The sequence below is a fragment of the Sorex araneus genome, chromosome 4 (genome assembly GCF_027595985.1).
Source record: "Sorex araneus isolate mSorAra2 chromosome 4, mSorAra2.pri, whole genome shotgun sequence".
NCBI classification, from domain to species: Eukaryota; Metazoa; Chordata; class Mammalia; order Eulipotyphla; family Soricidae; genus Sorex; species Sorex araneus.
The window spans coordinates 206,150,025-206,164,032 of NC_073305.1; the positions used below are offsets into that span (position 1 = coordinate 206,150,025).

The 14,008-nt window shown below is 64.7% G+C and overlaps 2 protein-coding genes across 3 annotated transcripts; both read left to right on the top strand.

Annotated features, from left to right (window-relative positions):
- Positions 1–753: 753 nt before the first annotated feature.
- SPNS1 (SPNS lysolipid transporter 1, lysophospholipid) lies at positions 754–8,780 on the top strand. Of its 2 annotated transcripts, none has more exons than XM_055135167.1 (13): positions 754–856; positions 1,008–1,301; positions 1,382–1,447; positions 3,408–3,544; positions 4,541–4,692; positions 4,782–4,848; positions 6,100–6,245; positions 7,093–7,248; positions 7,402–7,591; positions 7,812–7,877; positions 8,006–8,104; positions 8,200–8,371; positions 8,457–8,780. In XM_055135167.1, the coding sequence occupies exons 2-13, from the start codon at positions 1,061–1,063 to the stop codon at positions 8,549–8,551; spliced, it is 1,587 nt and encodes a 528-aa protein (XP_054991142.1). In that variant the 5' UTR covers positions 754–856; positions 1,008–1,060; the 3' UTR covers positions 8,552–8,780. The 2 variants fall into 2 exon arrangements, with proteins under 2 accessions (XP_054991142.1, XP_054991143.1); XM_055135168.1 differs by having other exon boundaries at positions 767–856; positions 1,093–1,301.
- Positions 8,781–9,122: 342 nt separating this feature from the next.
- On the top strand, positions 9,123–13,692 carry LAT (linker for activation of T cells). The gene is made up of 11 exons (XM_055136233.1): positions 9,123–9,526; positions 9,596–9,626; positions 9,719–9,753; positions 9,878–9,944; positions 10,071–10,135; positions 10,209–10,238; positions 10,335–10,389; positions 10,458–10,555; positions 11,976–12,038; positions 12,171–12,233; positions 12,308–13,692. The coding sequence occupies exons 1-11, from the start codon at positions 9,427–9,429 to the stop codon at positions 12,427–12,429; spliced, it is 729 nt and encodes a 242-aa protein (XP_054992208.1). The 5' UTR covers positions 9,123–9,426; the 3' UTR covers positions 12,430–13,692.
- Positions 13,693–14,008: the final 316 nt, after the last annotated feature.

Genomic DNA, 14,008 nt, shown 5'->3' on the forward strand with positions numbered 1-14,008 from the left:
CCCCCAGATAGTAAGGAACGGGCAGGGCGGGGGGTCACTGTTTAGCATTCATTCATTCATTCATTCATAACTCTGAGCGTGTAAGCCGTCTGCGAGGAAGAAAGAAAACCGAGAGTCACAGGGTTAGTTCCCGAGTCCAACGTTTCTCGGTTGCTTATACTTTGGGTGGCACACATCCGGCAGCACCCAGGGGCTACCTCTGGGCTCCGGGTGCTTGGGGGACCGGCGGGGCCGGGTTCGAACCGGCCCTCCTGCAGGAGACGCAGGCGCTCAGGCAAACCGGCCAGCTCCGGAATCACTGAAGATCCACGATCCGCGCGGGATGGCTCAGTGGGCAGAGCACCTGGAGCCCCGAGCGTGATCCCCAGGAGGCCGCCTTTGGGGTCCCCCGCGAACCACAGTCAGGTGTGTGCAAGCACCGCAACCACCGAGCGTGGGGCTCGCCCCAAGAGGCGAGTGGGTCATCTCAAGGCAGAACAAACAGAAAGAAGGGCATGAAGGAAAGAAACGCAAGAACAAGGCTCGAGAAGTCAGCCGAGGGGGGTCTCATACGTCCGGAAACCTAGATCCAGCTCGGGGAGGGGGCTGGAGCTTGCCCAGGGCGCGGCGACCTAGGTAGGCTGCGGGCTCCCGCCGGCCTCCCCGCGTGGCGGGCTGGGGCGCGGAAGGGGCGTGTGCGGCATCCGTAGGCGGCCGCGGGTCCCGTGACGGGCAGGCCCCGCCCCGCCAGGGTCACATGGGGCTAGGCCCCGCCCCCGGCTCCAGCTGTCACATGACCACGCTCGGGCAGCATGGCGGTGGCCGCGGAGCCGCGCTGGGGCTGAGCGACTGCGGGTGTGGTGGGCTCCTCGCCGGGGTGAGTGGTGGCCGCAGCCGGGGCGGGCGCCCGCACCGCACTCCTGCCCCGCCGCGCCCCGGGCTCGCGCGGCGGGACGCGGGCCGGGCCCGGTGCCCCCGGCCCTGCCGCGCTCCGGCCGCCCGCCTTGCTCCAGCCTCCTCCCTCGCAGGTGGGATCGTCGGTGGGACCGGAGCGCGCGGGCGGGCGCGGCCCCCGGGGACCATGGCCGGGGCCGACACCGCGCCCTTCCTCAGCCAGGCGGATGACACGGACGACGGGCCGGCGCCCGGCGGCCCCGGCTTGCCGGGGTACCCGGGGGCCCCGAAGCCCGAGGGCCCCGAGATCCCGGACCGCGAGGGGCTGCAGCGCATCACGGGCGTGTCCGCGGGCCACTCGGCGCTCATCGTGGCGGTGTTGTGCTACATCAACCTCCTCAACTACATGGACCGCTTCACCGTGGCGGGTACGGGCTCCCGGGAGCGTGGCCGGGGCCCGGGGCTGGCGCGGCCTCCAGGGCCGCAGCCTGAGCCGTGTCCTCTCCAGGTGTCCTTCCTGACATCGAGCACTTCTTCAACATCGGGGACAGTAGCTCCGGCCTCATCCAGACCGGTGAGTGGGCGCGGTGGCGCACAGCGGCCCTGTTTGCCTGTGCGCTCCGGCCGGGGCTCCCTAAAGGAGGGCTGCGGCCCGAACTAGGGGGGCTGGGGGGTGCAGAGGCTCAGGTTTTGCTCTAGGGCTGTTGTGCATGGTCGGGGCACACGGTGAAGGAGAGACCGCCGTAGGGTAACGGGAAGGACAGGCCTGGGATGAAATCTGCGTTTTCCTCCTCACTAGTGCAGAGGGCGCAGGCCTTCAGGCTCTCAACCCGTTTCCTTGTCAGTGCGATGGGCCCCAGGGTACCTCGGAGGGCTAATGGGGGGGGGGTGAAGTGAGGTGCACCTTGTGACTAGGAGAGGTGGGAACCTAATAAGGGCTTGAAGGATGTCTGGAATGGGGAAACGGTGGTGTTTTTTGGTTTTTGTTTTTTGGTTTGGGTTTTTTTTTTTTTTTGGGCTTTTTTTGGGTTACACCCATGATGCTCAGAGGTTACTCCTGGCTTGGCACTCAGCAACTACTCCTGGAAGTGCTTGGGGGACCATGTAGGATTCTGAGGATTGAACCCGGATCGGCTGCATTCAAGGCAACTGCTCCCCTGCCCGCTGTACTGTTGCCCGGCCCCGGGAATGGGAAGAGCTGAGTTTTATTTGTTCATAATTTTAGAATTTGAGGGAGAGGCACAATTAGGGCCAAATCCTTTTTTCTCTTTGTTCTTTTTTTCTTTGGGGCCACACCTGACAGTTTACTCCTGCGTTCAGGGACCACTGCTGGCTTTGCCTGGGTCACGGTACGGGATGCTGGGGACCAAACCTGGGTTAGCTGTGTGTGAGGCAAACGCCCAACCTGCTGGCCTATCATTCCAGCTCCTTGAGTTTTGTTGCTGCTTTTGGGTTATACCCCGCAGTCCTCAGGGGACCATGTGGTGCTGGGGACCTAGCCTGGGGCTTCTGTGTGCGTTGCCTGCACTCCAGCCCTTTGAGCCGTCTCCCCGGCCCTAGGAATTCTTCCTGTTTCCTCGGGAAGGAGGACGTATTAATTACATTTTATAAAGAAGCTGAGGCTTGGGAAGAGGGAAGCCTTGGCTCCTCACCCAGCAAACCAGAGGCAGAGCAGGCCTCTGACGCCAGGTCTCTCCATGCTCTTTGCTCCCCTCCACGCCTAAACTGAGCTATAGGTGCTTGAAGCAGAGTCACGAGGGGGGGGGGAACAGAATGGTAGGCAAGCCGGGCCCGGCCCTGGAGAGTTGTTGAGTTAGGGCAGCAGCCACTCTCTCAGCAGCCTTTTTTTTTTTCTTTCTGGGTCACACCCAGCGATGCTCAGGGGTTACTCCTGGCTCTGCATTCAGGGGTTACTCCTGGCGGTGCTTGGGGGACCATATGGGATGCCGGGGATCGAACCTGGGTCGACCGCGTGCAAGGCAAATGCCCTACCCGCTGTGCTATTGCTCCGGCCCCCACAGCAGCCCTTTCTTTCGTGTGCTGAGCACCCGTTTTGTGCTCGGGGAGCTTGTTAAAGATGAACACACAGACGCAGCTCAACTTGGGCGAGATCTTTGGCTGCCCCGCGCTGACATTCCGCCACGCGGGATGGAGCAGAGCCCTGAGAGGCCCACGCTGAGAATAAGACGGGTCTCCGCAGGGATGAGTGTTGTGGGAAGGAAGACAGGAAAGCCAGTGGGCTGGGGCCGTGATGCTGGGGACGGTGGCCACATTCAGGAGAGGACATTCCCGATGGAGGGGACGGCAGGGACAGGTCACCTCAAGAGGGGGGTGAGCTGGGCCCTTGGCCGTTGGGAGGGTGGAGGGCACACGGTGTGTGAGGGGTCAGTCACGGGGAGCTCAGGTGGAGTTCTTGGCTGCAGGGGATGAGAGGCGTCAGCTGCCCGTCTGTCCTTGGGGGAGGCTTGGGAAGGGTGGGAGATGGGTAGGAAGCAGGGGCAGGATGGGGCTGTGACTTTCTGCTTTCCCCCCAGTGTTCATCTCCAGCTACATGGTGCTGGCACCCGTGTTTGGCTACCTGGGGGACAGGTACAATCGGAAGTACCTCATGTGTGGGGGCATTGCCTTCTGGTCCCTGGTGACCCTGGGCTCATCCTTCATCCCCAGAGAGGTGAGGCCCCAGGCTGACTCTCCGTGCCCCACACCCCCTGCTGCTCTTTGTTGTCACACCATGGGAAGGCAAATGATCTCCTGGGTCCAGTCCCCACCCCCCGCTTGCTTGGATCCTCGCCCCCCCCTCAGACTTCCAGAACCATCTCTCTGCGTCATGCCCTTACCCCCGACCACGGCTCCCTCAGCTCTGCACCTAAACACGCGCGTCTTTCCCTGGTCAGGCCTCTCGCGGGCCCCTGCCCCGGCGCTGGTCTGGGTGAAGGGGCAGCCTGCACTTCCTCTCCTCCCCCGCCCCCCTTGAGTCCCGCCGCCCCGCCCCCGCCACTTCATTGCCAGAGTCAACAGTGACCACACGGTTGCTAAATGCAGCCCCCCCCCCCCCCCCCCGACCTGTTGTTACTCAGGCTCTGGCTCAGCTGACCCACTTCTTCCTTCTGAAAAGTCTCTCCTGATTTCGGGGAACCTCTCCCGGCTTTTCCTCTAGCTTTTCCGGCTCCTGCTTGCCGGCGCCTTTGAAATCTCTGGGCACACTCACTCTTGGGCCCCGGAACTTTGACCTTGGTCCCGATCGCTGACCTTGGCCCCCACAGGCATCCTGTTCTTGGGGCTCACCGGCAGGTGCCTTCGGTGGGCAGACAGCCCCCCACCTTAGCCAGAATGCTGTTAGTCCCATCTCTTGGAGTGTGGGGTTGGGGGTGGGCAGGAGAGAAATCGAGACCAATACTGCTCTCTCTGGGTGCACGGTAACGAGCACCCCTCTCACCCGCCAGCCCTCCCAGGAGCATGTGAACAAGTTGTCATTATCCCCCTTTTGCAGATGAGGAAACTGAGGCTCAGAGAGGTTAAGTTGCTTTCCCACAGTCCAGCTAGTAAGTAGTGGAGCCAGCACCCGAGCGCAGGCCAGCCTGGCGCAGCCCAGGCTTCTCCGCCCTCGCCGCGGGAGGCGGGAGGCGGGCGCAGGGCGGGTGCCACTCGCCCTCGTCTCACTCCTCAGCGGTTCTGGCTGTTGCTCGTGACCCGGGGCCTGGTGGGGGTCGGGGAGGCCAGTTACTCCACCATCGCGCCCACCCTCATCGCTGACCTCTTCGTGGCCGACCAGCGGAGCCGGATGCTCAGCGTCTTCTACTTCGCTATCCCAGTGGGCAGGTGAGTGGTCTGGGGAGGGGGTGGGCTTGGCGCCGGGTTGGGGGCGACGCTGACTGCCGCCCTTCTCTCCCACCCCTCCCCTCCCCCAGCGGCCTGGGGTACATCGCTGGATCCAAAGTGAAGGACTTGGCTGGCGACTGGCACTGGGCTCTGAGGGTGAGTAGCTGCGGCCTGAGGAGGGCGGTGATTCCCGACCCCCTTCCCTGCCTTTACACACACAGACACACACACACACACAGACACACACAGACACACACACACACACACACAGACACACAGACAGACACACACACAGACACACACAGACACACACGCACACATAGACACACAGACACACACAGACACAGACACACACAGAGACACAGACACACACAGAGACACAGATACAGACACACACACACACTCACACAGACGCACACAGACACAGACACACACAGACACACACACACACATAGACACACACACACACTCACACAGACACACACAGACACACAGACACACACAGACACAGACACACACAGACACACACAGAGACACAGACACACACAGACACACAGACACAGACACACACAGACACACACACACAGACACACAGACACACACACATAGACACACAGACGCACACAGACACAGACACACACAAACACACACACACCACCACCATCACCACACGATTCGGAGGCAGTGCTCACCCTTTCCTGCCTTTACACACACACACACACACACACACACACACACCATCACCACCATCACCAACACCAACACCAACACCCCACACAATTCGGAGGCAGTGCTCATCCTTTCCTGCCTTTACACACACACACACACCACACACCACACACTTCGGAGGCAGTGCTCACCCTCCGAGCCTTCTGGAAGACGTGTGCTAGACGGAACTCCTGGTGCGACAGAGCTCGTTGTAAAACGTTAGGCCCCACATATGGGACTGGGTTGACCTGTGATGACACGTTCCGTGGGAGTGCAGGTCAGGTTGGATCCAGAGCGTCCACTGTTCCCAGGAATTGCCTCATCCTTTCCTCAGGTCTGCTTTCTTCTCTGCACCTCCTTCTCACGCACTCGAACGCCTCAGCCGGTTTGTCTCCCCTGTAGAGCTGTCCGGGCCCGTGAGGCCTGGGCAGGAGCTTTGTGGTGCCTGATTAGGTTAAACCAGTTCCCTCAGCTGGAGTTGGGTGGTGTCAGGTCTGGGTCGGAACCCCAGATGAGTACGGGATTGAGAGAGAAGTTGGGGGAACGGATTCTTGAAAAGTAGGGTGCTTGGAGAAGCGGGGGGCTCCCACAGCCTGGCCGCTGCTCCAGTGGGTGCTCCCCTGCTGTGCTCCCTCCGGCCCGCCCTCCCAGCTTCCCTCCCCACTGGCTGTGCCCGTCCTGAAGCTGCTTTTTCCCCAGGTGACCCCAGGGCTGGGCGTGGTGGCGGTTCTGCTGCTGTTCCTGGTGGTCCGGGAGCCGCCCCGGGGGGCTGTGGAGCGTCACTCGGACTCCCCTCCCCTGACCCCCACCTCGTGGTGGGCAGATCTCAGGGCTCTGTCAAGAAAGTGAGTGTCAGCTTTTTCCACTCTGAATAAGCTCGTTCTCTGCCTCTGTCTCTGTCTCTCTCTCTCACTCACTCTTCTCTCTCTCTTTTCTCTCTCTCTCTCTCTCTCTCTTTTCTCTCTCTCAAGTAAACTTCTGTAAATAAAACCATTTAACTTGTTTGTTTTTTTTTGAGGGGTGGGGTTGGGCCAGACTCTGTGCTCAGAGAGGAGTACTCCTGGCTCTGTGCTCAGGGCTCACTCCTGGCTCTGCGCTCAGGGCTCACTCCTGGCAGGCTCAGGGCACCATTTGGGGTGCTGGGGATCGAACTCAGGTTGGCCACATGCACAAACACCCTATTCTCTGTACTGTGTCTCTGGTCCCTCTATTTTGTTTTTTTAAAAAGTTTTATTCCTGGGGCTGGAGCGATAGCACAGCGGGTAGGGAGTTTGCCTTGCACACGGCTGACCCGGGTTCGATTCCCGGCATCCCATATGGTCCCCAGAGCACCGCCAGGAGTGATTCCTGAGTGCAGGGCCAGGAGTAACCCCTGTGCATCGCCGGGTGTGACCCAAAAAGCAAAAAAAAACAAGTTTCATTCCATCTTGCCCCAACCTGAGGTGCACACAGAGAGCCTGACAGCTGGTGTGAGGTTGAAGGGGCTCCTCTTTGATCCCTCCTGCTGGGGGCCCTGCCCTCCCCTCCCCTCCCCGCCTGACCCCCTCCATCCTCTCAGCCAGCCACCACTGCCCCCCTGTGGCTCCTGGGTGAATTACAGGCCCAGGTGCTGAGGTCCAGGACCTGCTTCCTGCCCACGGATGGGAGGGCCCAGCCCAGCACTCCTGAAGTCCTATTTCCTTTTCTCTGCAGCCCCAGTTTCATCCTCTCCTCTCTGGGCTTCACTGCCGTGGCATTCGTCACGGGCTCCCTGGCCCTCTGGGCCCCCGCGTTCTTGCTGCGCTCCCGAGTGGTCTTGGGGGAGACGCCCCCCTGCCTCCCGGGAGACTCTTGCTCTTCCTCCGACAGGTACCTCCGTGGGGGCGGGGTGGGAATGGGTCAGGGGGGAGTGGGGGGCTGGCTGCACCTTCCTTTGGAGCGTGGGGAGCCCTGGGTGCTGGCCTGGGAGACGGGGGCGACAGGCGATGGGACTGCCAGCCTCCACCTCCCCTCGCCTCCCAGCCTCATCTTCGGCCTCATTACCTGCCTGACGGGAGTCCTGGGAGTGGGCCTCGGCGTGGAAGTCAGCCGCCGCCTCCGCCGCTCCAACCCCCGGGCTGACCCCCTGGTCTGTGCCACCGGCCTCCTGGGCTCGGCGCCCTTCCTCTTCCTGGCCCTGTCCTGCGCCCGCGGGAGCATCGTGGCCACCTATGTGAGTACCCGAGAGGTGGGGTGCTGAGTGGGGGGGAGCATGTGTGCTGGGGCAGGGCTGGGCGGGACTCGCCGGTGGCGGGTCTCAGCTCGGGCCCTTCCGAGCGGGGGACGTTGGTCATGTGACTTGACTTCTTGGGCCCAGGGGTGCGGGGAGGCTCCCTGTGTTCACCTGTCCTGTGATGTGACTGACACCCCGTGTCCCCCTCCCCCCGCCCCAGATCTTCATCTTCATCGGGGAGACGCTGCTGTCCATGAACTGGGCCATCGTGGCTGACATTCTGCTGGTGAGCGGGTACCCCTCCAGCCCCCCACAGCCACCGAGTCCAGCCCTGCACCCCCCCTGCACCCCCCCCCTGTGCCGGGGTGCTCTGACCTCTGCCTCTCAACGCCCCGCCCCCTCCCCGCCCCCCAGTACGTGGTGATCCCCACGCGCCGCTCCACCGCCGAAGCTTTCCAGATCGTGCTGTCACACCTGCTGGGGGACGCCGGGAGCCCCTACCTCATCGGGCTGGTGAGCACAGGCGGGCCCCGCGTGCCCGGTGAGCCCGCGGGCCGCGCGCGCGCGGTGCCCGTCCCCGACTGTCTCCCGGCCGTGTCCTCCCGCAGATCTCCGACCGCCTGCGCCGGGGCTGGCCCCCGTCCTTCCTGTCCGAGTTCCGGGCGCTGCAGTTCTCGCTCATGCTCTGCGCCTTCGTGGGCGCGCTCGGGGGCGCGGCCTTCCTGGGCACGGCCATGGTGATCGAGGCCGACCGGCGGCGCGCCCAGCTCCACGTGCAGGGTCAGTGGCGTGCCCGCCGCCCGCGGTCGCCTCCCCCGCCGCCTCTGCCCCCGGCCCCGCCCTGACGCTGGCCCTCTCCCGGCAGGTCTGTGGCGAGAGGCGGCGCCCGCCGACGACCGGATCGTGGTGCCCCAGCGCGGCCGCTCCACGCGGGTGCCCGTGTCCAGCGTGCTCATCTGAGGCCACGGCGGCCGCTCACTCGCTCACCCGGCGCGGGCACTCCCGCGGGCGCGGGGGCCGGGCATAGGCCTCGGCCCAGCTCTGAGGACGCCGCAGCCACGGTTGGGCCCCAGACACTACACGGACGGTTCAGAGGGCTGCCGCGGGGCGGCCGGGAGAGGCGCCTCCTCCAGGGAGCCCGGGGGCTCGGTGCTATTTGTAAGGGAATAAATTTGTAGTCGGACCCTCAGTGCCTGTGTGAGTCTCTTGGGGTGTGTGGGGTCTGTCGTCTGTGGACTCGGGTCTCGTCCAGCCCCAGGCGGCGGCGGCGGGCAGTGTTGGGGGCTGGCCCGGAGCGGTGAGCTGGCCTGGTGTGACCGTGACTCACGCCCGTGTGCCCGCGGCCTGCAGAGCCCCTGACTCCACTGCCCTCCTCGCCGTGCCTCGAGGCCCCCGTGTGGCAGCTGGTGGCCCTGAGGCTTCGGAGTCTCCCTCTGGCCCGGGCGGGGGTGGAGGGGTGGAGGGGCTGGGTGCTGCCCGCCTGGCTGTCACCTCCCGGCGGGGTGGGGGTGTGAAGGGGCGGGCGCAGCGCCCGCCCGAGGAGCCCGATGATTTCCTGCCCTCACCGGCCGAACCACAGCTTCCTGCCACAGGCCGACAGCGCCGAGACACAGCAGGGCCGGGGCGCAGGAGCACTGGAGGGGCGCTGGAGCCCCGGTTCCAGCCCAGCCCTGCCCGCAAGCACCCTGCGAGCCGGCACAGACCCCTCCGGCCGGGCGAGGAGAGGGGAGCCCTAGGGAGGGCTCCCCCGCCCCCAGGCCCCAGCACCCCTGCAGCAGCTCCACGCCCGAGGGGTGCAGCGGGCAGGGCAGCCGGCCTGGGCCGGGACCCCGCAGATGGACGCGGCCGTGTTGGGGCCCTACGCGCTGGGCCTCGCGTTGCTGCCGCTGCTGCTGCTGCTGCTGCTGGCCCTGTGCCTGCGCTGCCGTGACACGAGTGAGCTGGGGGGCCCCGAGGGTGGGGGTGGGGGCGCCCCGCCTGCCTCACTGGCCCTGTCTTCCCCAGGCTCCTACGACGGCAATGCGTCCATGAACAGGTGAGTGCCCAGGACCCCCGCGTCGTCCCTGCCCTGCGGGGGGGTCTGCGGGCCTCTCCCGGCCCGTGACCCCCAACTTGTGTCTCCGGCAGCGTGAACCACAGCAGCCTGGTGCTAAAGCCGCCCCGTGAGTGCCCGGGGCCCCGGCCTTGGCCTGAGCTGGGGTGGGGGCGAGGTGGGTGCCCCCGAGATTCCTGGAGGGGGTGGGGTGCGGCCAGAGTCCGCTCGGCATCGGGGTCCTGTGTCCACAGCCACCTTCGTCCCCTGCCTGTCGGTCGCTCCCCACCCGCCTGTGACCGTCCTGAGCCACCTGGACCTGTGAGTAGCCCTGGGTCTCTGCGCGTCCTGCTCCTGCTCTCCCGGGCTCACCTTGCTTCCCTGCCGCCTCCCCTCTCGCCCCAGAGACCCCCGGCCAGGGTCTGACCTCTCACCTTTGACCCCCAGGAGATCCCCTCAGCCCCTTGGGGGCTCCCGCTGTGCACCGTCTTCCAGGCAGGACTCCGACGGGGGTAAGCATGGGGCAGGCGGGGTGCGGCTGGGCCCACCTGAGCTGACTCAGTTTCCCTCTTGCTCTCTCTCTAGCTGACAGTGTGGCTAGCTATGAGAACCAGGGTGAGTGGGGGCCTGGGTACCAGGCTGCGGCGGGGGGGGGGTGGGTTGGTGGTGGGGCCTCGCCACCCCGGGCTGAACCCCGTGTCATGACCCCAGGACCCCACTTGGTGCCCAAGGACGAAGATGAGGAGGACCACAATGGGGGCTATTTGTGAGTGTACGGGCAGGTGGGGGGGTGAGGCGGGGTGGGGGACCTTTCTCACCCCCCGACCCCCTCAGAGTGGTGCTTCCTGATGATGTTCCTGCCGCCGGCACTGCCGTCCAGCCTGCACCCGGCAAGGCCAGCAAGCCCGGCTTCCGCGACAGCGCCGTCTCGGGTCAGTGCCACGCTCCCCCCGCCCGGGTCCGGCCCTCCCCTGCCCCTCACGCCTAGCCCGGCCTTCCCATCCCCGCTCCTCCTTTCTCCTTCCCTCTCTTGGCACCCCCATGTGCGGATTTCCTGGCTGCGCCTCCATCCCGCAGGCCTCCCTGACCCTCTGCTGCCTCTGGCCTCCTCCCTCACTCCTGTGTCTGCCTGGGGCACCCCCAGGTTCATCTCTGGACCGTCCATTGGCCATTACAGTCCTTTGTAAAGGCTGGGGGGCTCTTCCGGCCTCACCCTGCTTCCTGCAAGCAGCTTCTCTCCCTGCCTGGGCCCCTTCCTCAGCCACACCTCCGCGGGCCCTCCCTCTCCCCCTCTCCCCTGCACTTGCCCCGGGCTCCATCCGGGTTCTGGCTGCTTCTCTGCTTCAGGCTGTAGCTCAGCCACGTGTGGGCCCCTGTGTCCCCCCCGCCAGGCCCCTGTACCCCCCCTCCAGGCCCCTGTGCACCCCCCCGCCAGGCCCCTGTGCCCCCCCCTGCCATGCCCCTGTGCACCCCCCGCCAGGCCCCTGTGCCCCCCCCTGCCGTGCCCCTGTGCACCCCCCTGCCAGGCCCCTGTGCCCCCCCCGCCAGGCCCCTGTGCACCCCCCCAGGCCCCTGTGTACCCCCATGCTGGGCCCCTGTGCACCCCCCCTGCCGTGCCCCTGTGCACCCCCCGCCAGGCCCCTGTGGACCCCCCACACAAGGCCCCTGTGCATCCCCCCACAAGGCCCCTGTGGACTCCCCCCACAAGGCCCCTGTGCACCCCCCCCGCCAGGCCCCTGTGCAACCCCCACAAGACCCCTGTGCACCCCCCCGCCAGGCCCCTGTGCACCCCCCCTGCCGTGCCCCTGTGCACCCCCCCTGCCGTGCCCCTGTGCACCCCCCCGCCAGGCCCCTGTGGACCCCCCCACAAGGCCTCTGTGCATCCCCCCTGTCAGGCCCCTGTGCACCCCCCCGCCAGGCCCCTGTGCACCACCCCCCCGCCAGGCCTGGGGCGTCCTGAGCAGAGAATGATGGGGGCTGGCATTGCCCAGACCAGACTCCGTCCCACCTGTGCCCCGGTTGTCCTGTCTGTAGGGTGGGGGTTAGCATGCACCCTGCTTCGAGGCGGCCCCTTTCTACACCTTAGCTCACAGATGAGGAGACTGAGGCCCCAACCGTTCCACATCTCTGTGGAGAAGCCAGAAGGAGCGAGGGGCTGGAGCGAGAGGGGCATAGAGCACGGCGGGGGTGGGGGGGCTGGAGTCTGAGGGCGCCCCCGCCTTCCCTCTGGTCAGTTCAGGCCCCGCCACCCCCTTCTCCCCATCACCTCCCATAAGGCTGGCTCTGGGCTCTTTGGTGCCGGGCTGGTGCCAGGGTGGGGGTGACTGCCGGGTGCCTGTGTCCTCCCTGCAGTGGAGTCCGGGGAGGATTACGTGAACATCCAGGAGAGCGAGGAGAGCGCGGACGCATCCCTGGGTGAGCGCCATCAGCCCTGCCCTGGGGCTGATCCCACCCGCCCCTGGCCCGGGGTTCCCCTCCCTCGGTCGCCTTTGGGTCTGGGCCTGTCCTCCTGGGCATGTGGCCATCTCCCCCGACATGTCGCCACAGACGGGAGCCGGGAGTACGTGAACGTGTCACAGGAGCTGCCGCTGGCCGTGAGCACTGAGCCTGGTGCGTGGGGACGGCTGGGTGTGGGGGGCACCTGCAGCAGCACCTGCTGCGGGCCAACCCCCGTCTCCTCTCAGCCACCCCCAGTTCCCACGAGGCAGAGGAAATGGAGGAGGACGAGGAGGAGGAAGAGGAGGAGGAGGAGCAGCAGCAGAAGCAGGAGGACGGCCCTGAGGATGACGACTACGAGAATCTGTAGGAGCTCAGCTGACGCTGGGGCGAGGCCGACCCCCTGCTGCCCCCAGCTCTGCCCCTGGTGACTCTGAAGCCTCCCTCGGGACCCTTCCCCGCCACCCGGGCCCTCTGATTGAGGGGATCCCGTCTTCTCCAACTCTGGGCCCCCTGGCCTCCCTGCCTGCTGTGTCAGGTGGGGCTGTGCCAGCCAGGTGGTCAGAGCAGCCTTAGAATTTCCCCCTAACTTATTGCCACTTTGGGGGTTCCCCCTGTGTGCCCTCAACACTGCACCTTCTGGACACAGCCTGAGAATGAACAGCCCAGGTCCAGTCTCCCTCTGGGGCCCAATAAAGGCTGGTGTGGTCTGTATGTGCGCTGGCTTGGGGACCCAGGGGTGGCGTTAGGGGGAGAGTGAGCTGTGCTAGGAGGGGTGTGTGTGTGTGTGTGTGTGTGTGAAAATGAGTGTGTGTCTGTGTATGTCTGTGTGTATGTGATTGAATCTGTCTGTATGTGAATGACTCTGTGTGTGTGTGTGTGAGTGTCTGTGAATAAGTGTGTGTCTCTGTGTCTGTGTGTGTGCTTGTGCATATGTATATGTCTGTGTCTTTGAGTCTCTGTCCCCTGCAGGGATCTGGTGCTCCTGAGGGACTGTGTGTGTGTGTGTGTGTGTGTGATCTGGTGCTCCTGAGGGACTCTGTGTGTGTGTGTGTGTGTGTGTGTGTGTGGTGGCCTTCTAGGAGGGGGCCAGGCTGGCCCTTCTGAGGACTCAGTCCCTCTCACTGAAAGGAAGGGACATAGGGTGGGAGTTGCTGGTCCCGTTTCTTCATCTTTGTTTTTTGTTTCCTGGGTTTGGGCCACACCTGCCCTGTGCTCGGGGACCGTTTGTGCCCAGAGATGAAGCCTGTGCCCCGCACCGAGCCACCTTCTCCTGGACTCTAGCAAGGGGTCGAGCCAAGGGCCTCCCTGAAGGCATCTCGATGGATCCTCTAGCTGCTGCCTAAGCACTGAGCAGCCTGGGCACCGAGCACTGCCTGGAAACCCTTTTGCATCTGGGGTTCGGGTGGTACCTTGCTCCTTGTGGCCAGTGACACTGGCCTGGGTCTGGACAGTAAGTTTCAGGAATGGGAAACTTCACTCCCTGGGGGCCCCTTGCCCTCCATCTTGTAGCCCCAGAGCCCCACTTGAGCCTGCCCCAGAACAGCCACCCCGTCGAGGACAGTTGCCCAGAGGTGGACAGGACCGGTCCCTCTCATGTCAGCATCCCGGGGTCCCCTGACGCAGGGCCCCCTCAGGCATCCCAGAAATGCGGGTCAATAAATTCCTGTTGCTCTTCACCTGGTGTGACTGGAGGTTTGTGTCACATACACCCACGTGGCCCTAGCGGATTGCCCAGTGGCAGCCTGCATGCGCCCAGGCAACGGGCCCGGCTTTGACCCTGTGTCTGTGTGTGTACTTTGTCGATATCTTGGCGCTCCCGTTTCACAGGTTAGGTGACGAACGAAGCTCACAGAGAAGGAGTTTCCCCACAGGCGTCTTGCCGCTGCTGGTGGGGTTTGAGGAGCACATCTGGGACTGACTCTGTGACTCACCCTTCGGTCACCATC